General features: G+C 40.9%; 2 protein-coding genes across 4 annotated transcripts in view; one reads left to right on the top strand and one right to left on the bottom strand.

Annotated features, from left to right (window-relative positions):
• Nucleotides 1-14928: 14928 nt before the first annotated feature.
• On the top strand, nt 14929-18837 carry si:dkey-3h3.3 (uncharacterized protein LOC100144568 homolog). Its single transcript, XM_062543215.1, has 4 exons — nt 14929-15217; nt 15989-16882; nt 17542-17759; nt 18085-18837. The coding sequence occupies exons 1-4, from the start codon at nt 15200-15202 to the stop codon at nt 18152-18154; spliced, it is 1200 nt and encodes a 399-aa protein (XP_062399199.1). The 5' UTR covers nt 14929-15199; the 3' UTR covers nt 18155-18837.
• Nucleotides 18838-18885: 48 nt separating this feature from the next.
• Nucleotides 18886-23700, bottom strand: part of parp8 (poly (ADP-ribose) polymerase family, member 8) — a 41667-nt gene continuing 36852 nt past the window's right edge. For all 3 annotated transcript variants that reach the window (XM_062543213.1, XM_062543214.1, XM_062543212.1), the window contains 5 exons: nt 22558-22627; nt 22377-22453; nt 21737-21806; nt 21567-21651; nt 18886-21221 (listed from right to left, as the gene is read on the bottom strand). In XM_062543213.1, coding sequence (XP_062399197.1) covers nt 21119-21221; nt 21567-21651; nt 21737-21806; nt 22377-22453; nt 22558-22627 — 405 coding nt within the window. In that variant the 3' untranslated portion in view covers nt 18886-21118. The remainder of the gene's footprint in view (nt 21222-21566; nt 21652-21736; nt 21807-22376; nt 22454-22557; nt 22628-23700) is intronic.

Consider the following 23700-nt stretch of genomic DNA (forward strand, 5'->3'; position numbering starts at 1 on the left):
AGTGCTGCTGAGATGCTAACACACATACAAACAGGATGGGAGTGGCGAAGCCGAGTCTTTATATGAAGGCTGAGAAAGGGTTGAGGGTCGTTTATGTTGACGTCAAATTTAAAAGCGTCGGCCCAGCGCCCATCACTTAGGGCCCCGTGTTTACGTCTGATATTTCATGGCCGCCGTGCGTGCCCGGAGGTTAGAGAAATATAGACAGGTCAGCGGAGAGCCCTCCCCGTCGGCGTGACAGTTGTTATGGTTTGCGTGAAACACTGTTGATAGAACTGCTCTGGCGCAACGTTGAAATATTGATTAGGGGGGAAAACTTTGATGCTCCACGCTTGACCACAGGCTTCTCCCGAAGCCTTTTAGAGGGAGGTTGTCATAAATATTGTGCCAGCTTCTTCACCCCAGCTGAGGCAAGGGGAGGAGGAACTGATTACAATATTGGTTATGTGTTGCTCACAAAGGTATATTCATAGACTGTTTGTGCAATAAATCACACGCGCTACATAAGCGCCAGGATGGTTGGCCATTGCATTATTGCTTTTGAGAATTTCAGTGTTTATACAAATATATATTTTCTGTGTGTGGTATTACAGTAAAAACAGTTCCTTTAAAGAAAATCAAATATGGTGTGAAGGAAAGCAGAAACTCATATTGTGTTTGTGTTATTATCATTATATCATATGGTGTGAAGAGAGAGTTATACGGAATGACAGTAAATATTTTTTAGATCTATTGTAAGCACCGAGCTGTTGGACAATCTAAAAATTCATTTCATATCAAGGGAACGGAATAATAGATGCATGAGAGGAAGATCAGTTTCATATATTTTTTATTCAGGGAACAGTAAACCTCAGTCATACAAATAAGCAGCATAATAGTCTATATCTACAGAAAAACTACAGAATAATCCTATTCATCTAAAACATGTTCATCAATGTACATAATAACAGACACCAGTGTATCGGCCTATGTGAGTGCAGTATCAAAGGCAACAACAATCTAAAACCTATTGATTCCTGTAAGTCACAACAAACAACATCTCTGCAATGTGCATCTCTTCAACCAAATGCATTTATTCTGTGTCCTTTTTCTTGTAGAAAAGGAAACTTACCCTCTCCTCTCCCGGTGGACTTTTCCTTTATACCTCATTCTTATTCTCCTTTCAGTCAGGCTAAGAGGGGAGTACACTACAGTGACGGCACATATAAATGCTACATGGTCCAGTTGAAAGGGCAAAGCTGCTCCAAGGTCACTGGCTCAGTTGATATGGAAAAGGGACGTGAGTTTGGGCAGAAGCAGGCCAGGGAAGCAGCTACAGTACACACCCACACACACATATACACAAACACACATATACATGTACGCACACACACACACACACACACACACACACACACACACACACGCACACACGCATACGCAAACACACACACACACACACACACACACACACACACTTGCACTCTTACATTAGTACACTACATTCTTGAACACTAGTGAAGAAGCGTTGGTGGCTATAGTCTCTCCCAGGTGCCTGCCTAGGTTGAATAGAGAGACAGTGGTCAGGTCTAGGCTCTAAGGAGGGATTTCAGTAATACAACGGGTTTTCTCACTGTTGGATGTTTGTCACATTCATATATGATATATTTTAGCAAACTCATATTATAATCTTAGATGAATTACATGTAACAATAACATTTTATCAGTAAAATCATATAATATTATCCATGTCTTGGCCTACAGGTATATAACGAAATATTAACATTCTAGGGACCGCGTGTATATTACTGTGCACAACATTGTTGTTTCTGCTCTATTTTAAATATTAGTTCTGTTTTCAGGGAAAAAAAACATCCAGTCAGATACTGGCACCAATTTCCTTCCTCGATTTTATTTGTTTGTTTATTTGTTTATTTATTTACCAGTATGGCCCTCCAAAACAATCCCCTGGCAAGAGTGCAATCTCTTGCCCTGCCAAATCCTTTATTATATTGCGTCCCCTGCACTGTGAATAGCAAACTGAAGCAGTGCTGTAAAACGCCAGGGTCTTTGATGTGCTGTGCTAATTTGATTAGCATGTTGCCTCTGTTTCTTTTTTTTTTTATTCGTGTAATGCTTTGCCCTCTACTCAGCATTGTAAACACAAGATGCTTCGAACAAGGGAAAACCCTCAAATGCTCCATTTAAAAACAATGGATGATTTGTAACACTTTCAAGGTTGTAGATAAACAGGCATAATGATATGCGTATTTATCTGGTCCTTTTTAAGTAAACAGTAAACTACATTGACTGAGATGAATGACTCTACAAATATTGTACTAACTTGGCCATTATAAGCTACTGAATTGTGATAGAGAAATTAAATCACAAGCAGAAATGATTTCAAAACAGCTCAGTGTTTGAATTTTCCACATGTAAGCCATGTTCATAAAATGCATCTAAAAAGCCACAGTTTCACATGAAACTGGGACAAAGCAGTTTACACTCTAAAGGCATTTTTGCTCAATATACCATAACAGTATTATTAAAGTTGACTGAGGGATTTAAATAAATATTTTAAAAAGTAAGATGTATATCAAATTATAATCTAATACAGTGCAAAATCCTCAGCTTCATTTACTTCAAATATTTCCCTCTGAATTTACGCATAAAAATAACATTATACATATTTGATATGGTCACAGTAGCTTTAAACATAAAACATAGGCAATCTCCTTTCAAGAAAGCATTAGTTATTACACACGGAAACATGTGACATATGCACTAATTTTGAAATTAGAGCATAAGAAATTGAAGTATAGCGCATCAATATTCGAATAGCTCTTTAACAGCTTCTTGAACATAAATATAATGACAAAATATTACACAGCATACAGTACACAGCAATTGCAATTATTACCAAGTGGCTTTTTTTGTCAGTTTTAATTTTTTTTGTTCTCTTACCACCTTGCGTCCTGGTAACTTTTCTTCCTTACGACTTTAAATGGGCCATGCACGGGCCTCCCTCTCACCCCGGTGCCAAGTGACGCAAGGTGGAGGCAAGCAGAGATAAAGAGAAGAGAGGGTCGTGGCAGTCCCAGGAAGCCCAGGGCTTGTTTTAGAGGTGTTTTTGAAGTGTCTCCTCTCTGACTCACACGTGGGGAGACAGGAGGGTTGGGGGGTGGGGGGTGGGGGGGGGGGGGGGGGGGTAGACGCTGGGCCACACACGCTAAATAATTGAGTGGCCATGTCGGACCAGGGTAGAGGTGGGGGTGTGTGGAGGGGGTGGGGTGTATGTATGTATGTGTGTGTGTGTGTGTGTGTGTGTGTGTGTGTGTGTGTGTGTGTGTGTGTGTGTGGAGGGGGGAGGTGAATTTATTTACAGCAGTGCTGAGCAGCTGGAGTCGAGCTTGTCATACAACACAGAGTGGAGTGACTTAGGAAATTAGCGCCAGTGCTCATTACGCTCTGTGTTCCAACAAGGGGCAAACAACCCCTCCCAAACCCCCCTCTCATACACTCACGCAGGCACGGACGCACGTGCATGAGCACACAGAGAAACACAGACATGCACACACACTCTGTCTATCTCTCTCTCTTTCACACACACACAATCCAACCATTACCACCAGCAACCCCACCCCATCCCAATGCATGTGCAAACACAAACATATACACCTATAATATACAAATATTCAGACACACACAAACATACACTCAATCATTCATATTCTTACACACACACACACACAGACATGCATATTGTGGTCTTCGCACAGCTTCATCCAAAGCGCCCATGCAGGAGTTGTGCTTACGCTGTGTGTGCTATCCCCCATACGGCACCTCCTCTGGCTGCCTCACCCAGCGGCGGCCATTAAACTTTCAGGCGCTCCGGGCCACGGCTCCACTCTGATGTCGGGGCCTGTTCGACATGCCGCCTCCCCGAAGGCCCACCGCTGGAAGGCAGCCATGGGCAAGCGTGTGTCACATGCCGGACATGATGTCTCAAGGCGAAGACGTGGCAAAGACACTTGTTCAATTAGACGCCGCTGAGACACACGGCTTTCTCCGAGCGAGTGGCGTTCGGCTTGTGAAATTAGCCTGATAGTCAGTAGGAATTAGATAAGAGAGGCTTTTCGGTGTCAACCGTCTCATACGGAGATCACATACTTTCCTACATGCATGAAAGCCAGGGTGGATGGGATATCGAGATACCAGTGCTACTTACAAGGCATTGAGTCTACAATGCGCACCTACGACTCACTTTGTCTTGGTAAATACTTTTCTCGCAAAAGTCTCGACAGTCTCAGCCACAGCTGAATGACGTACCAGCTGAATGAAGTGCATTGGCTGGAATGCCCAATCTTTGGTCTTTTCTGACGCCAGGAGAGCCATTAGTCCGTTTGTATTGTTTGAGCCTAAGAATGGTACTCTGATGGGGGCCAAAGCAGTCTCTTGTGTGTCACCTCTGCTTTCACTGGTGTATGCACAATGGGAAGAGGTGGTACCAGGACTTAATGGAATGTCTTAATTAAAGAAAGTCATCATTTGAAATGGGCTCAAGTGAATACACAAGAAAGCATTCCACACAAAATTGCTTTCTGGAGTACAAGAGGAGTGAAGAGGTGTTTCCATGAAATTCTGGTTCAATGTAATGTGAGCTTTATCATCATTATGCAGTACAACACACGGTTTTTAATTGAGAAAAGAAAAACTGATGTGAGCATTCAGGGAAGCGTGTACCTTATTAAAGGTATACTATGCAACGTTTTTCAGTTAATCAATTCGTTCCATACTGTTATATATGATTAAATGAGTCATTACCGGTCGAACGGTGTTTTTTCCGGCCGCCCCAGTGGTCTGTAGCGGTAGAACCACGCTTGCAACTTCAGGAGACCTCGGGCACGCACCCATGCTCTACTCCAGGAAGTGTCATGTAAAGTCTCATGAAAGGCACGGCAGACTGACCAATTGAGGAGTTTTGTAAAATATACACGCTAAAGCTGTAGGGGAAGCTCGGCAGAGAAATATGCAAGCATAAAACGAGCGAAAACAAAAAGTGAAAGCGAAACCGGCGATGAAATCGCCAATCCTGCATAGTATACCTTTAACAGTGTCACATTTAAAGCTCAAAAGAACTATTATGGCTGTATCATCTGGGCATCGAGCTGCTGTGTGGATGACTCAAAAATGGCCAATCGGTGAAGGTTAGGAAAGTTCTCAGTCCTACAGTATTTCATAATAATAATACACTTTTTTGAAATTTTACCTTTTTACGTTAATACGTATTTCAGCAATTCTACAACCCGAATGAGTTTTCCAACTGATATATTAGTTGGCGTGAATAAAATAGTTAAGTGTCGCCAATCTGTTGTTTTTATCAGAATTCTGTGTTTAGCATAGAACTTTGGTCCTTCTCCAAGATGTGGGGAAAGAGCTCTTTTCCTCATGGATCATTTCTGACAGCTTTATACACCGTCCAAGGCTAAAATGTCAAAAGTTTCTTGAAAAGTTACTTCCCATTCTACAAGCAATCATTAATTTCACAGCCTTTGGTGAGGGACAGTCAAGAGCTTCTTGGCTCCATGTTGTTTTCATCTTCCACTGTCTTCTTTCATACTTCTGAGGAATTTAATTTATGAAGGTTGCCATGGAAACTATCTCCCCTGATGACTTATCTGCCTAACATAGAGGCTGTCAGTAGGAAGGGAACTCCGTTTAAAAAATGGAGCTCCAGCTTGTTAAAAAGCATATATGTCTCCTATTGCAGGGGTCTGTCTAAACGGTTAGTCTAAACACTACATTCGTCTACATGTCTTTTCAGCACCTCTAAGTGATGGCCTCAAGTTTTTCCTCGTGTAAAGTTTGAACTCGGGGAGTGACGAATGGGCTCTCTCGCGCTCCGGGGAGTGGGGGTCTGGTTTACATCACCCGGGCCGCTACACCCGTCTGGAGGAGCATCCGGGAAACCAGCAGCTCCCAGTGAGTAATGGCAGAGTGGCTGAAGAGAGAAAAATCTGTGTGCTTGTGTGTGTATGTGTGTGTGTGTGTGTGTGTGTGTGAAGGGGGGGGTGTGTGTGCTTACTCTGCATTTGAGAGGCAGCATAAAGAATCCAGGGGTTTGAAGTCCAGACAGGCTTTGCCTCTGGCAAGTCTCACAGGTTTTGTCAATCAGCAAAGCTGGCATATCAGTGGTGAGCCTCATTCATTTTGTTCATGAAAAGAGTGAGAACTTTGATGACCCTGCGTCAGTGTAACGCCGATGCCCAGGCTGAACAGTTGCTGCCATAGCACTTACTCTGCACAGATACAAATTGACGGTCAGAAACCCTCTGACAGACTAGCCTTTGAGCAGAGAAGTGGATCCCGCAAGAACGCGGGGCCTGCGTTTTCTTTTCCCTTTTCAGCGTGACTCGACGAGAGTGAACCATCTTCAGCATCCACTTAGTGGAGGTGACCGTACGCCATGAAGCTCACAAAGACCGCCTGCTCTCTTGACCCACTGGCCAAAAGCAGAGGCACTATAGGGCCACAAGCAGTAGCAGATAGATCAGCTGGCCTCTTTTCATCCTTCTCTGAAATATCTCCAACTTCCTTTCGTGCAAAAGGGCGAGTTCAGCATGCAATGCCATCGCAGCCGACTTCGCCGTCTGAGCCGGCAGAGGTCACCCAGATCACCTCGTAACCCACGGCTAGACATAAAGCTGAAAATAACGCTGCATTGTAGTAAACCTACAGTAGCAGAGTGATTTTGTGTGTGTGTGTGTGTGTGTGTGTGAGTGTGTGTGAATGTGGTGTGCATGCATACGTGTGTGTGTGTGTGTGTGTGTGTGTGTGTGTGTGTGTGTGTGTGTGTGTGTGTGTGTGTGTCTGTGAGTGTGGCGTGCATGAATGCATGCATGCGTGTGTGTGTGTGTGTGTGTGTGTGTGTGTGTGTGTGTGTGTGTGTGTCTGTGAGTGTGGCGTGCATGAATGCATGCATGCGTGTGTGTGTGTGTGTGTGTGTGTGTCTGTGAGTGTGGCGTGCATGAATGCATGCATGCGTGTGTGTGTGTGTGTGTGTGTGTGTGTGTGTGTGTGTGTGTGTGTGTGTGTGTGTGTGTGTGTGTGTGTGTGTGTGAGTGAGTGAGAGAGAGAGAGGGACAGAGAGAGAGAGCTGTGTGTCACAGGCTGAAGCCCCAGAGGGCTGATACGAAAGCTAAGGCGTATCACTGCTGCCCGCAGATCGCACCGGGCCAGTTGTTATGTCTGAGTCCCAGCTGTTCTGGCCATCTGAACCTGCCAGTGACATGCTTATGAGACTGCACAGCCTCCCACACCAGAGCACAAACCCAGGACCAGCACACAGCCCCGGCCCTTCCTTTCTCAGGAGAACGGCTTCAACCGCTATGTGACACCATCACTCAGAATACACTACCATGAGCTCGGGGTCAATTGGCATTTCTTTTGTAGGGACTGCATTATTCTTTTTAGGACATTGATGCTGATGGTAAAATGGACATTTTCAAAGTTTACTTTTTGAATAAGGTAAAAATAAGGTAAAAAAAAAAAAGGAAATAAATATGGAGTGCGGGGTGGAAAACATAAAACAAATGTGTATTTACTCTTTACAGGTCACTGAGTAGCACTCTGCACTTTATCATTCTAATTAAATGAATTAAAAGTACATTGGATTGGCATAGTGTTTGAGCTCCTCTCCGATTGAACTATTTACACAATAATAACATGCTAAGACAGTAAAGGAAGTGCAACAGTGCACATAAAAACAAGCACGCTCAAGGTTTATAACAGCAAAGATCCATGTTCTATCCTATGGTGTGCATTCATTATTAGAAGATAATTATTGATATAATATAGAGTCAAGAATATTAAACAAAGCACATACAATGAGTGTTTCAATAATGCTTTTTGACACTGTATCTGTAAATTACGAGGATGTATGTCCGTGATTCCTCTTTTTCAATATCCTATCATGACAAATGTATGTGTTCGCTATGTAAGTCTAACTTTTAATTAGTCGCTTTGCCTATGATGAATAGGCATGTTGGGATGCCAGTCATCCCCCTGTTGCCATGCTATCTGGCCTGCTAACTCTATACGCCCAGTCCCTTGATCATAAATCCACGGGATAATGACACATCTTCAACCAATTAGGATTCAAATAAGACGCTGATTAATTAAGATGGCTAACAGGACGTGCCACCCAGTCAGTCATGTCACCATTCGATTTTTAAAAATTATGAATCTGTTTATTTATGCCATGGCCCGAAACACTAATTGGATGTTTATACTCTCCTTGGTTCATGTTTTGGATTGTGGGTGGGGGAACTGAAGCCGCCGCACAACAAATTAAAGCCTAATTACTCATGATACAATGCCGCCTTTTAACCATTCTGCCATGAGATTAGCACTCACGCATTGTTTTTGAAGCTATTGATCATTGGTTGGATTTGCTGTTGCTGATCTGTTGATGATAACAGCGCATCACTGTGAAAACAAACAATAAAAAACAGCTACACCAACAATGGCATCTGTGTTAATGCTGCTAGGGACTATAGGAATATTCTTTCACACGTTTTATGTCTAATATAAGTGTAACATACAGCAATTTAAGAAAGACCTATGCCTATATCTACCATATTTAAAATTCTGAAGAATGTATATTACTATTTTTACCGCATATATTTGAAAGAGGGTGCCCCCGTGATATTACTGAGCATTTTTCTATTTTAGCTGCGCTTGGTGTGAGCCACACAGGCAAACACTTAATAAGCTGATGATTTTTCCTCAAGGCTCTGCTCGCTCGAGGCTTGCTGCAATGCAACATTGTAAGTGCTGGTAAGTGGTGTGCACATAAACATAAATGAACACATTAATCCTGTCTCCCTCTCTTTCTCCCCCTCTCTCTCCTTCCCTCTCTCTCTCTCTCCCTCTCCAGCTTTGTACAGCACAGCCACCATCTTCTCCAACATATCACAACCGGATGGAAAACTCTCAGGAAAAGGAGCACTACATCCAGAGCGGTTTACAGGAGATTACAACAATATTTTACGTTAAAAAATATAATAAAATGTTAAGCTAAAAGCACAGGCTTCTAAAGTGCAGAGTTTCCCGTCTTCTCTAACAAGTAGATTTGGGTTATGTGTTTTATTCTGATTAAATGTGACATTGAATTAATGGGGGGTTTTTTCCCCTTCTTTGAGCCAAGGCATTCTAGTGCGCTGAGCTAGGCTGAGGGGTACTTTCAGTGTGCGGGAGTGTGTGAGAGAGTGTGTCTGAGGTAGGTGAACTTCTGCACGGCGGAGAAGGTGAGGTACTTATCATCTCAGTATTTAAAAAGGTATATATTTATGAAAATGAAGCGGTGGCGGCGCTGTGATTTCTTTTGAGAGCTAAATTACACACGTGGTGCTGGCGTCGAGTGGAGGCCAGGCACTAACTGAGCTGTCAGTCAGACACACACACACACACATGCACGCACGCACACACACACACACACACACACACACACTGTGCGAACACACACACACACACAGCGCACACACACACACACACACACAGCACACAGACACACAACACTGTGGCCATGAACAGGAATTCACTCGACCACCTGGTCTGCAAGGCCCACAGCTCAGAGGCCGACTAAAGATCAGGCCATGGTTTTATTACGGCTATTTCACCAGTCAAAATGTATTCTGATTTCAGTTTTGGAATTTAATGGTTAAATAAAGTCCATGCTCTCAACGTACTATTGGTGTATGGATTTCTCATTGGAACACAACAAGAAATATTTTAGCACTTTATATAATGCCTTGTCCAACCATTTCAATGAATAATTTCATTTTATGAACAGTACATGTTAGAAATATGTGTACATTATGTATAATATTGAGTTCTCTGTGTTGCCATATAACAAGGTTAGCTGTTATAAGGTGAAATTTCAGGCAGTTGTTTACAAAACAAACTCTACAAGTAAAACTACCTTTATAAAACAATCCTTTATAGATTGAAGTAATGTTTATCATATGACAGATTTAACAAAAAGAACAAGAAAATAAAGACAGACATTGCTTTCTATTTCTCTTGAGATAAATCCATCTTTTTTATCTTGCCTTTCCTCGTGCTTAGCCTACACTAAGCCGGTGTAGTTCATCCCTGGGATATCTGAAACATCATCGGCTTAAAGACACCGCTGCCTATAGAATGATATACCCCTCGGAGATCTCTTGCATGTGAAGGCTAACATACCGTATGGCTCTTAAACCAGAGCTGTCATGTCTACCAAAATATGGACTCTCTAAAATGCTACATAACGTAACAGCCAATGCAGCATATATTTTTGACATCACATTTTTCAACCAAAGGTTGGGACTGTTTACTTTTTATAGTGGTATCTCACCCACTAGATGAGACCATCTTGGGCACTCAATAGACGTCATAGACGTCACTCAATAGATGACCAAAGAACAAGGTGTTTGGATATTTACACGACACATTTGTAGCTCCTGTTTGGTATATTATAATGTGTTTTGGGTTTTACTCAAACAGGTCCGTTTCTAAATGTGACTTCACGACTTCACATTGACGGGAGGTAATTGTGACTGATTCCTAGTTCCATTTGGCTGCTAAGAAACTGTACAGTACTGAATACATCACATTTCTGTTCTGTTTTACTCTATATATAATATATTTCAATATGATGACTCATTTTGGCAACAAAGATAAAAATGTCTGAGGTGAAAAGTCATACTGTGCACTGTTTTGCCCTATACACACCAACACACACACACACACACACACACACACACACACACACACACACACACACACACACACACACACACACACATGTGCGCACACACATCACCATCACTACCTTGCAACAAGCACACACACACACACACACACACACACACACACACACACACACACACACACACACAGCACCCACCCCCTCCCTACACCAGACACACATCCAGACACAACCTCCAACTATGTCATATTTAGATCAGATTAGTGGTGTTTTTACAGTGCTGTTTATCCTCCTGATAGACTTCTATTGTTTGACATTCATATTTTTCTCAGCACTGAAAACCCACTCAGTTACAGAACAGTGATTATAATACAGTTCAGATACAAGTTACAATAACGCTCTAAGCTACCTCCTGTGTAAGTGGGCAAAATGGTCTATGGGTTCACTATCTGTGAGAGGCCATTACTGCAAGCTTGGTGTTGTTAACTCAACACATTACAACAATAGTTTGACAGAACATTGCTAAGTCATGCATCAAGATGTATTAGTAAAAGGTCTCTAAAGCAAGTGTGTGTGTGTATGGGGGGGGGGGGGGGGGGGGACAAACGTGAAATGCTAAATAGGAAGAATACCAATTCTTTGACAAAAGGCTATATCTTTTGCATTTTCCATAGGCCCTCTTTATTTTGGTCAAGTTGCAAAGTGTGGGGGTGGCGCTGTCACTGCTACTTTAAAGAGCTGCCTGATCTCTTCCCTCCTCATCCTCGCTGTGTGGCCTGGATGCTTTAAAGCAGCCGAGTTTTCGTGAGCAGATTATGAATTGTACTTAATCCTCACTCGATCTGCCGCCGTCTTTTCTTGGTTCAATATTACTAATGTACATTCTATTGGCCGCATTTGACAGATGTCTAAATCTCCCCCAATCCGATTCCACGTAATACTTTCACTGCCATTAAATCCACACCAGTGGCCTCTCACAGTAGAGTAGGGCTGCATAGGATCCGCAGCTGCGGAGGGACATCTATTTTAAAATGCTCTGAGAATGGACGCATATCCCTGCACCCTGCAGGAAGCTCTCGACACAAATTTCTGATGTCGTAAAAAGCGTTTGTGGAGTCAGCGGCTTGTTACCTACGAAACGTGGTGATTTCCAGCAACTTGCGAATCAATATGGGGTAGGGGTGGGGTTACATAAATCTGCCAATATGTCAAGACGAATCTAAATAACGCCTCTCTTGCTGCAATCCGCGCGTTATTTCGATGCGTATGGTAGGCCTATGATGGGATGCGCACACACACACACACACGAGAAAAACAAAACAAACATGTTATTAATGAAAGGTTGTCAAAACCAAGAGTGAATAATTAGCATTAAGCTGTTTTTAGGCTATCTGTACGTTCACTTAGTGTGTAGCCAAGTGTTCCCGTGAGGTGGAGATGATAGGTGTCAAAGGGTTAGATGCACAATTTAGCCGACACTCTCACCATGGTAATTTTCATCTCTATATCTGTCTGAAATATTATTGTCTGTAGCTCTGTAATAATATATGCGTCCAGGTTGAATACATTTTTTGTTTTGTGATAGTAGGCTATAGGCTATTGTCGCCGTGAGTATCAGGCATTAAGGCCTATTTGAAACAACTGTAAACAAGTATAATTTATCGTTTGAAACATGTCTAATTTATTTTTTCGATAAGACTACTTTATGATAGGCTACCTGAGCATGTAAAAAGATCATATGTAGGCTAGCCTATGCATATATTATAAAGACCTAAAGTAATTCTGATCATGTGAAAAAGATTATCATAATAATTGCCTAATAGTAATAATAATAATAATCAAAAGGCAACATTTCTGATAGGACACTTAGTATGCTATGAGTCATGCCAAGTGGAATATTAAGTGCAATATATGGAAAACGAAAAATAAAAAGTAGCTCATAGGCCAACTATATTTAATATAGCCTGGTAAAATATGCCAAATTAAAAATATATTTAGATCACATATGCTGTCCCAGCTGCCTCTGAGCGGCATTGCACCATCGTAACCAATACTACAGACACTTACCTAATAACTTTTAGACTACTGCAACGAAAGAAATAGTTCTGAAATAATCACCGCTATATCATAAATTAAATAATTACACACACATAACACACGATTTGTTTACATAAATTTGATTTAAATTGTCATGTCGCATAGACCTATAGCAATTCAGAATAAAGAATGTAGGCTAATTTCTACATAGCCTTTTTTGTAGTGTGGAAATGAAAATGTTTGTTGGACTCAGCATGAGGGGAACTTCACTATACAGAAATTAAAGAATAAGCATGGAGAAAAAAGTTGATCTAAATTAGTTGTTATCTGTCTCCAAATAAAATAGATATCACATTAAATGCAAATATTAATATAGCCAGATGCATGCAAAGGCAATAATGTGGTCAACAATTCATTAGGCTATAATTACGCTCATATAAATGACCATTCATTAAAGAACGTCAAGGTCCAAACGGAAATATAAATAAAATATTTTTGTAATATTCTTAAAAGCATACCTGCTATAAAGTGCGATTTATGACTTGGCCTCCGTTCGAGTGTAAGATGGTCCAAACTCTGTAGGATCTCCTCTCGGGTGCATGGCTTTGTCATTGGTCTCTTTCAGCGAGCCGTGTTGCAGGTGGCTGATTCTATGAATGTCCGACTGAACCGTTTCAATGGCAAAGCCCCATTCTTATTTGAGAGCCTTATAATCAATTTGAAGCAACTCGTAAAGAAACCATGCTACTGAAAGCAGGGTTTTACTCGTTGGAAACATTTAAACATTAGCTTTAATTTCCATTAGCTCTTGCGTGCTGGCAGGAGACCAGAGGATCAGTATAGCCTAATCCATAGGCTACTCTGAAACACGTGCGTTTCAGACACTGATCAGTCAAGACAAGATGGATTTCTATTTGACATATAAGATGGTTTATTGGGATACAGTGCTTGCAGTTGGTGTTCGTTACGGCAGATTACTAATGTAGAGATTTAGGTAGCCTATTGGATACGCATGCGTAACCATAGCAATTTTGTAGAAAATAAATATCAGCTTTACCCTACATTTCTGTTGGGAGAGAAGATAGAATAGCCTACACAAAATATAAAGGCCTATTCCGCCATCTAACGGTGGCGACATAGAATAGTACTTTTGCTTGATCTTAGATTAATAGAACTTTACTGACCTCTGGTGGGTGAAGAATCACATAGCCCACAAACTGAAAAGAGACATGGTTATGAACATGGTTATGATTAGTAGCCCATTTAGCAGACGCTTTTGTCCAAAGCGACACAAATAATAACAACAGGCTATAATAGTCACATTTAACTATAAATAATTTAAAGTTGGTAATGCTACATTGATATATAGGCTACATACTAGGCTATGACTATCTATAATAATGATGATAAATGGATTCAAGTTGTATACGTTTCCATGGGACAGGTAGAACGGACTCGTGGATATTTAATAAAACAGTTCACACAGGCTGTAACATAATTAACTATGTCTACGTCCATGTCTAAAGCAACCACATGTGAGAGTTCTCAGTATATCTTGGACTGGAACAAAAGGAATACAGCAGTCAGCACCAGTCGGAACTAACCAATTTAAATTCTCTCTCTCTCTCTCTCTCTCTCTCTCTCTCTCTCTCTCTCTCTCTCTCTCTCTCTCTCTCTCTCTCTCTCTCTCTCTTGCGCGCACAAGCACACATACACACACACACACACACACACACACACACACACACACACACACACACACACACACACACACACACACACACACACACACACACACAAGCGCGCAGGTTTGTTGTCCGATGATGTGTTTTGCATTCATTAAAGAATCTCAAAGGATGATTACTCTTGAAGGTCAGATAACCAATTTTGTTGCCTGCTGGTGTCCCTAATTAGACTGAAAACGTCTTTAACGTGGTCTATGTTTTGATCCTAGTAATAAATAAGGATATCGGGCGGCTTTTGCAGTCGGCGACAAGTTAACTTACATAGACAGCTCATGTCAATGTCACGGATGCGTTTATCAAAACGTTACTAACTAATCCACAAACTCCAGTCTCGAGGGCCAGTGCGTCATCCTAGGCGTCTTTGGGCTCCTCCCGCACAACGTGTGACCGTGACGTTTGTTTTGAGTACAGGGTTTCTTCTTCCTGGTTGTCGAAAGAAAAGTGAAAGTAGATAAACGGACTATCCACTGCTGCTCTGCTGCTACTCTGCTGAATGCACTTTTTTATGTTTTCACAGTTAATTAATGGTTTAATTATTGCATTCAAAAGTAATATAGCCTACTACGCTACGACGCTTTGTAGGCTATCATGAAAGCGCCAGGGGGGGCACACTCTCCATAATCGTCCAGTGTATGGTAGTAGTCAAGGCTACGGCAATCTAGTTCCTGGAGGCTTACTGAACACAATGGCAAATATGCCTGAGGTAGGGTATACTGAGTCCTCCTATTCAAATCGATAGTGGGACCTATCTAATCCTATTGCATCTCTCCATGACAGGTTTCAACGGTCGTAGGGTATACTGAGTCCTCATATGCGATATTGGGACGTATCTAATCATTGCACATCTCCATGACAGGTTTCAACGACTGAGTCCTCATTGGGACCTATCTAACCCATTGCGTCTCTCCATGACAGGTGTCAGCCAGGTGGACCAAGGCACTTATGTCTGCATCATCACTTAGCATCACTACTAACTACGGAGGCCTAAGCCTGATAGTGTCTAGTCCAGCAGGCTTCTCGTAGACTACTAGCCTTCAGTATTGCAAAGGCTCCTTAGTGAATGTTTTGCTGAGAGCTATATGTAGCCTATAGCCTAGGCCTAACAGCCAAGCATTTCTTAAAACAAAATATTGTCAAATGCCTTATTGTATTTCTTGATTAAATCAGAGTTTTTTGTTTTAGTTATCTTATGGCATTGGCTATTTTTTGTAAGATCTGATATGCTTTGAATGTTGTAAGCTAACCTGTGCTACACAAATGCTTACCCAGCAAGATAGCCTTTAGTGAATTAGCAAGTGACATTGAGTAACACAAATGGACAACAGTAACCTAATATTGTAGCCTGTAGAAAACAAAAAATAGACCTACTTTGGGCTAAAATAGACCTACTTTGGGCTTGATGTGATTGTGTGTGTTCAGTTTTCATCAGCAGGATGTAAAGAGATTGATTCAGTGTATTATCATCACCTTTCAGGTGCTTCTTACCGTAACAATTCCTGGAGAAACATCTGGTTCCTATGCTGAAGCTGAAATAAAGGCATATGAGTTGATGGCCCAACGGAAATCTACAGGTGCCAAGTATGACAAACAGAAAGCAAATTATCACTCTATGGACCAACTTTACAACAATGATTGTGCACCAGCAGGACCTGTGAAGGTGGACAGTACAGTCATGACATACATAAATGAAATATACCATCAGGAACTGAAGAGAATAATAGGGGAGAATGTTCAGATGACACAATCAAAAGGAGGGACCATAGTGTCATTCAATTCGAAGCAGACCGTCCTTGCCCAGTTTACAAGACAGAAGTTCATTACTTTCTATCAGAAGATCGCCACAGAGTTTCAGACGAAGAGGTTTGATTATAAGCCATCGCAGGTCAAGTTGCTTGAAGCTGAGTTTCCAGATCTTCTGATTACCCCCGATACCAATAAGTCGTACATTATGGTGACGGGGGGCTACAAGAGCATCGAGAGACTGGAGCAACATTTTAATGGTGTTAAAAGTCCATCGAGAAGTCTTGGGCATACTACACAGCAGGCCAGTGCAAAGGACATTGTCTCTCCGGCAACCCAGCAGTCCAAAAAAGTTGAGGAGGAAACCTGTCCAATTTGTATGGACACCTTGACAGAAAAGAAGACGTTGCCCAAGTGTAAACATTCATTTTGCAAAGACTGCTTGAAGAGGGCATTTGACTTTAAGCCAGTGTGTCCAATCTGTGGTGTTTTGTACGGACAGCTGAAAGGGACCCAGCCTGAAAAAGGCACCATGAGATATCACATAGAAGACAAGACACACTTGCCAGGATATGAAAGAAATGGCACCATCGTGATTGACTATTACATTCCAAACGGAACACAAGGGGTGAGTATCCAGCACATGACACTGATGCTTCTTTAGTTAAGTCATGCCCAGTTCTGCCATTCAACAACCACTGGCAGGTGCACTGTATTGAATTTGATGTGCTCATTCAAAATACCAGGCAGGCAAGGATGTTGGATTGATTGAAATATAGCAGCAGTATTTATTTACTCAATCGTAACAACAACCCACAAGAGGCCCAGAGGCTTGGCTTGATTTTAGTAAAAGGCACCAAGTATTGTTCTGTACTAGTTTACAGTTATCCTGAATTTATATGTGTTAGATGTCCACTGTGATATAAAGATGTACCACCAATTACTGTAAATGGGAATAGATCAGTGCCACTTGTCTGGAAGATATGAATTGCTGTTTTGAGTGCATTGAGTGAAACTGCTTTCCAAAAGTTGATACCCAGTAAATTGTATGCAGTAGTTTGCATCCTCTTTGAGCAGCAGCAGAATTAACCAGAGGTGTAAAAGTGCTACCATGTATTGGTTCTACCTGTGCACGTTACACAGGTGATTTCCCTAATAGGCTCATCTACCTGGCTGAGGAGTTGTGCGAGCTAGAATCAGCTAGTTTAGTGAGTGGTCAGACTACATACTGTATGTGACAGGACTTTTATACCTCTGGAATTAACCATGTTTGCTGGTGTGGTCCAGGAAGAGCACCCCAGCCCTGGGCAGCCCTATGAGGGTGCATCACGCACAGCCTATCTGCCACACTCCTCAGAGGGCAGGAAGGTTCTGGGGCTGCTGCAGCGAGCCTTTGACCAGAGGCTCATATTCACTATTGGCCGGTCGTCAACCTCAGGCAGGAACAACGTGGTCACATGGAACGACATCCATCATAAGACCTCACGTACTGGTGGCCCGAGCAGGTACGTGACTTTTGGAAGTCCCAAGTTACACTTGTATTTTATAGACATTCAGAATTATGATAGCAAATTTAACATTTAAGAAAGCAAATGTATCAGGGTATAGACGTCTGTCAAGTGCCTCAGACCTGTAGTAGGTCCTCTGTCAGGGAGGTTGTATTTTCACCTGTGTGTTCACAAACATGCTAAGCCTAAGCAGTATGTTCATCATCGCTTTCATCAGACTATGTTGTAGCTTAGTGTTTCTGTGAGATTATGTAATTGTAACAAATCCTTTGGAGATACAGTATTCTGAATTATGCACTGTGTTCTGATTCTGGTTCTGCAGCTATGGTTACCCAGATCCAGAATACCTCTCTCGGGTACAAGAGGAGCTGAAGGTGAAAGGAATTTATTAAACAAAAAAAACATGTTTTACGATCCAGATGCAGCATCTAAAACAGCATCTGTTAAAAAAAAAAAAAGTAAATACGTGGCAGCTAGACTTTCAGGTCCAGGTGAATATACCATAGAAATAATGCATTGTATGTTTTTTGCACTATACTGTTTTGCATAACTATATGAAACAAGAATATACTTTTCTTTATTTCCAACAATATTTAAAATATTGTATATGTAACTGACTATACGTTCACTTTCCATACGAAGTATGAGATACACTACACTAATGCACACATGTGGTACTTTAATCATAATGGAATGTAATTGTAAATGTTCAAAGACAAATGTTAGATGATGTTAGTGGTTTCTATAGTACAAATTGACAAATGTATTCATTTGAATAATTCACATGTTCAAACAGTGACAAGAGCAACTGGATCAGTGCATGAGGAGTCCAGATGTGTCCGCATATGCATTGCAAAATGGTTTCAGCCATCTAATTTTAAACTGCAGCAGGTTAGATGAAAGACAGTCTTGGTAAAGGCATTTCTAAAAATAGATTTCATATGATTTAGTCTCCCTTTGTAGTAGAAGTTGATTTCAATAAATAGTCAGACTACTTTTGACTGCTGAAGGTCTGAGTGTTGTACACTGTTTTTACTTTAGGAAGACTGTACCAATAAAAACAAACACTTTTCTGAATGAAATCATTTGCTTGTGTAATATGCAATGAAGCACTGCTAGGAAGTGATGTTTATAAGGAAATTTGAATTTAATGACCATAAACAAGTACATAAGCTACTATTTCCATAACTTGTAAAAAGCCAAAAAGCTGGACTTGTTTGCAAAATAAAGTAAAAGTAAAAACTTAATACAGAAAATATTTGGCCTCCATGTTGTGTGGCAGTATTTACAATATGTACAGTACTGTCATACATTTGCCATTGACCCACATCTGTAAGGCACCGAATGCAAAGTAGCATAATACATTTCCTCTAAATTGTGCAGAAAATATATGAAAACCATATAAACAGAACACTCTGTCACAATTCAACTAAAACAGTGATGCAAGTCCTACAACTGTATGCATGGTGGAACAACCGCATTTGACCTTTTTTTGTACCTTTTATTTGGTTCTTCTGTCACAACACACAATTGCAATTGTCTTTAACGACATACCATTGAATCTTAATACCATGTCAATAAATATTCCTGGCCCTTTTATTGAAAACAAGGTGATGAAATCTTTGAAGCCCAAGAAAGCAATTGAAAACCCCATCACTCTAGCCAACTTGCAGATTTTTTTTTTCTCTTAAGTATATAGCCCATTTAAATACAATACAATTGCAATATAAGCTGATTTATTAAAGCAACTGAAACCACAAAAAGTTCAAAGTCCTTAGTATTTACATTAAATATCAGGTCTGTATAAAATTTGTTTGCTCTTAAGTCTTGAAAGTAGTTGGAGGCGAACATTAGATGTTTTATCGCCGTATCAAGTATAAGTGTGTTGTTATAAAAAAAAGAAACAACAAGAAATACTTAGTGACACTCAGTCATTGTCTTTCAAGTTCAAGCACAGTTTTATACATATGTTTGTAAAGGAATGATCTTGTCTTAATCTATCTGCCATCTGAACACACTGTTGCCACATACTGAACTAAAGACTGTTTTACAAGCTGAGGTGAAAGAAAATCTGACTCTTATGCTTAAAATTATTTTTTATCTTGTATCAAGAGATTGTATTCTGCATTTTAAGATTTTTTGAAGGCTATGGCTTAACTTATCCACTGTTAGGTCATTAGTTTTGCTTGATGGGAAACTACCTTTTAAGTGAGTGGTCAATATTGTGCCGATGTACGGAGTGTGCCAAAAGTCATTTAACATGTATTCTGGAGATTGTAAAGAGCACGGTGACGTATAAACAAATGCACTGCTTTCTCCATATTAAAATCATGTACAGAATAATTATGGAATTATAAACATCTACTCAAATGAACAGTCTCTACAATCAAAACTGGAACTGTATTCAATGTGAATTTTCTTTTTTTTTTTTCTTTTTCTTAAATGTTAACCTTGTACCTCTGATTTTTCTTTTGGCAAACCTCAACAATGTTCAGTCAACCAATGTTACTTCATTCGCTCCTTAGTTTAGTCTTGTGAAATCCATTACACTGCATGTCAGGTTTTACCGACTAGTACTGTGAACCTTCTGTCTCTATGAACCAAGGACACAGCATATACACATGCCTCAGAATTTGCCTCAATCCAATTGGCATGCAGAGCATTCAGCCTCAGACAACATCCCCCTGTGCTTTCTTCCCCACCGTTTTAATACAAGACACTCAAATACTTTAGAGTTGTAAATAATCACAATTACTGTAAGTCCGAATGAAGGCATTTCAAGATCATGAAAATTGGAGCGAATGATCTAAAATAATACAAATAAAGTGCATATCAACACCCTCCATATACACAAAGTATTGTACTTTTGCAAAGCGCAGCTCTTCGTAAACAAATTTGTACCTTCAGATCACACAGATGACTTCTTCCAAAAAAGCCAAATTACTGTCAAATTCTAAATACTCAAAATCCTTTCCAAGGCATGTCATCATTATTTTTTTATTAGAAAAAGAGAGTCACCTGTCAGTTAAACTGAGAGAGGTACTATGTCACCAAAAAAGAAAAAAAAAAAAGTTTTTTTATAATTATTATTTATAAACGGTAGTAAAGTGGACTCAGCTTCAATCTCAGAAAGATTTCTGGTAATCTTGGGGTATAAATACTTTAGCTCGTCCTCAACATAGCAAATATTTCTGATTTTTTTTAATTATTATTATTATTTGTTTCTTTTGTTGTTTTCAATGTTGCTTTTACCAAAGGAATACACAATTGTGTTGGCTCCCCCTTACTCAAATGGCCAGCTTTGAGATGGCGGACGACGGGCCAAGGCAGCAGTATTGCGTCGGGTCAGTTCTCATTCACCCAGTGGCTGTCTGATTGCCAATGACACGCAGGATTTCTCTGTGTATACTTGTGTCCTGGGTGTTGATGCTTGTGTCTCCCACTTGCCCATCCTCATAACTGAGAGGGAGAGAGAGAGAGAGAGAGAGAGAGGCACTCACTGTCTTGAAGTCATTATAGAGTATCAAAAATAAGATACAACCATTTGAGACAAGATAAAACTTACTTATAAAACTTGCGTTTATAATCCTTTGATTATGGAACCATATAATTTACTGCAAATTATGGCCACAATTCAAACTGTTATAATATCACAACCTCTAGTTCAAGTAAACTGTCCAACCAGTCATCAAGCATCAGTAAACAGAGATAAAAACCATAACAACCTGTGACGTGTGTTTGCTGTTACCAGAGTTTTGCAAGAGAAAGTGCACACATTGACAGTTCACAGGGCTGCTTACTCACACAAAGAAAAATCTTGTACAGACATGGTCTGTGTTTGGAACCACCCAGATATCGCCATGTTTGTGCAGATCTTGGGAAGTGATGACTAGGAGACAGAGGACCAACAATATCACTTAACTGTTACAAGCAACAAAACAATGCCAGACTATTCAGCACTATGTGATGCTTACCTTCACATAAGGCTATGCACTTTAGGTTTCTGCTTTGCAGGAACTGTGGCTGCTGACCCTTCTTCTGTGACTGTGGAAGTACACAGAACATTAACATCATAAATTGCTACAGTGTTTGTTGCAGGTGCAATCGGCGATCATAGAGTTTCAAGCCCATAACATTGTTTTGTAATATTCAGCGATCTTCTCGATAGGCTGCCCACCCTCAGAGAAAACTGGTCTCAGTAGGCACCACAGGCTCTGTTTTGGAAACAAACAAAGTGGGGACAGCCTGTCCCCTAAACAAAAACAAAACCAAACAAACAAACAAAAAAAACACAGTGTGGGATTTCTCTGGGAATACTGAAGGAGGCAGTGAACTACCTCTCTGGTGTGTTTTGTTTGGTCTTTGGTCAAAATATAATGTGTGGTGTTCGGGACAAAGGTGTCTGCTAAGAAATTTCAATATAAACACTGACTGCAGTAAGCCACTGACTGCACCTTTAAACACTTTGAACAAGTTATTTTCACCCAGCTGTTAATACATATATACAGTGTGTATATATACAGTATATATATATATATAATTTTTTTACTTCATTTCTTTTCAGCATCCTACAGTAGGTGACTGTAGGCTGCATAAAGTGAGATGGTTGTTCACCTGTAAGTGGATGTTTGTCTTGCTGTTTGTGGAAGTTTCATCCTTTGATGTAACTTTCTGTTGTTTTTTATTCATCCCTGTGAAAACAAAACAGTATGTCTCACCTCACTCATGCGATTTCACACAGTCTTGGTCCAAGAATCTGGAAGAAATATTCTTCAGAGAATACTTGCAATCTAACCTGAGTAACCAAAGGATATGCTTGACAAAGGACTAAGGTAAATTCCACTCCCATAGATGGCGCCATGGAGCTGCAGACACAAGAAAAATAACACAGGCAGGCCATCAAGAGTGTTGACTCATGCTAGTTTTATAAACAAATAAACAAAATTTCATACTGTGAATCTTTAATGAATGCCCTGGGGCTGCATATTAATGCTGTGATTACACTGTGATCATGTTATGCTGAAAGAGATATTTTTAATTATTTTTTTATGATAACCCAGCCAAACAAGCCTTAAAAGGCACAGATTGGTGTCCCTGTCAGCAGTGCAGAGTGTGACTTAACTTGAATATGAGGACATAATCCTCTCTTTTAACTTAAAACCTGCCACCCCACATGGCATGGGGAGAAAAGCCCTTTTAGTTTTCCAAAGGTCAAGCCATTGCTAACAGGCCGTAGAGGCCAACATGGATCCAGACATCAGTGATGTTTCCACATCCTAATCTCTGCGCAGGCTCCTCTATCTTGTGGTTGTGTTCTCTCCCCCCCCCCCCCCCCCCCCGTGGTCCTGGTTAGCCTGGCTAGCGCCTACTACTGGTGGTCTGGCAACCAGACGTTCATTTTCTCGTATTCATTGTCTTGCTTTCCCCCCTTGTTCTGTAATTGGTCCCCTATCTCAGGCAAAAATGTGTGAATGAAATCACTGGTGGGGTCTGGTTAAGAATTAACTATACCACATGGGCTTTTAGGGGGATGTCTGGGCATCTATAGGTGATCTATATTTCTGCATCTATAGGTGCATGTAGGGTCATTGGTAACTCTAGGCAAACCCATGATGGTTTAATACAAGTCTACACAGGTGGAGAACTAACAGTCAAGTCCCAGTGGCCTATGTGAACTAGATGCTGTAGTTTCAGTATGTGATGACCTAAATACAGCCCTCAAGGGGTTTTCTGTTGCCAGGTGGGCAAAGGAGACACTGGCTTGTATATAATTTAGCCCACACTCACCAGAGCAAGCATCTGACTCAACCAGCTGTTTGTTCAGATGCTGTACCACACTACCCTATGAGCGAAACAGCAAGGACCAGTGTGGCCCACACTGTTTTACACAGATACAGTATGATGACACGCAGAAGGGAATTGAGGCCAACCAAGGACT

This window comes from Sardina pilchardus, chromosome 8 (genome assembly GCF_963854185.1).
Source record: "Sardina pilchardus chromosome 8, fSarPil1.1, whole genome shotgun sequence".
Taxonomy (NCBI): Eukaryota; Metazoa; Chordata; class Actinopteri; order Clupeiformes; family Clupeidae; genus Sardina; species Sardina pilchardus.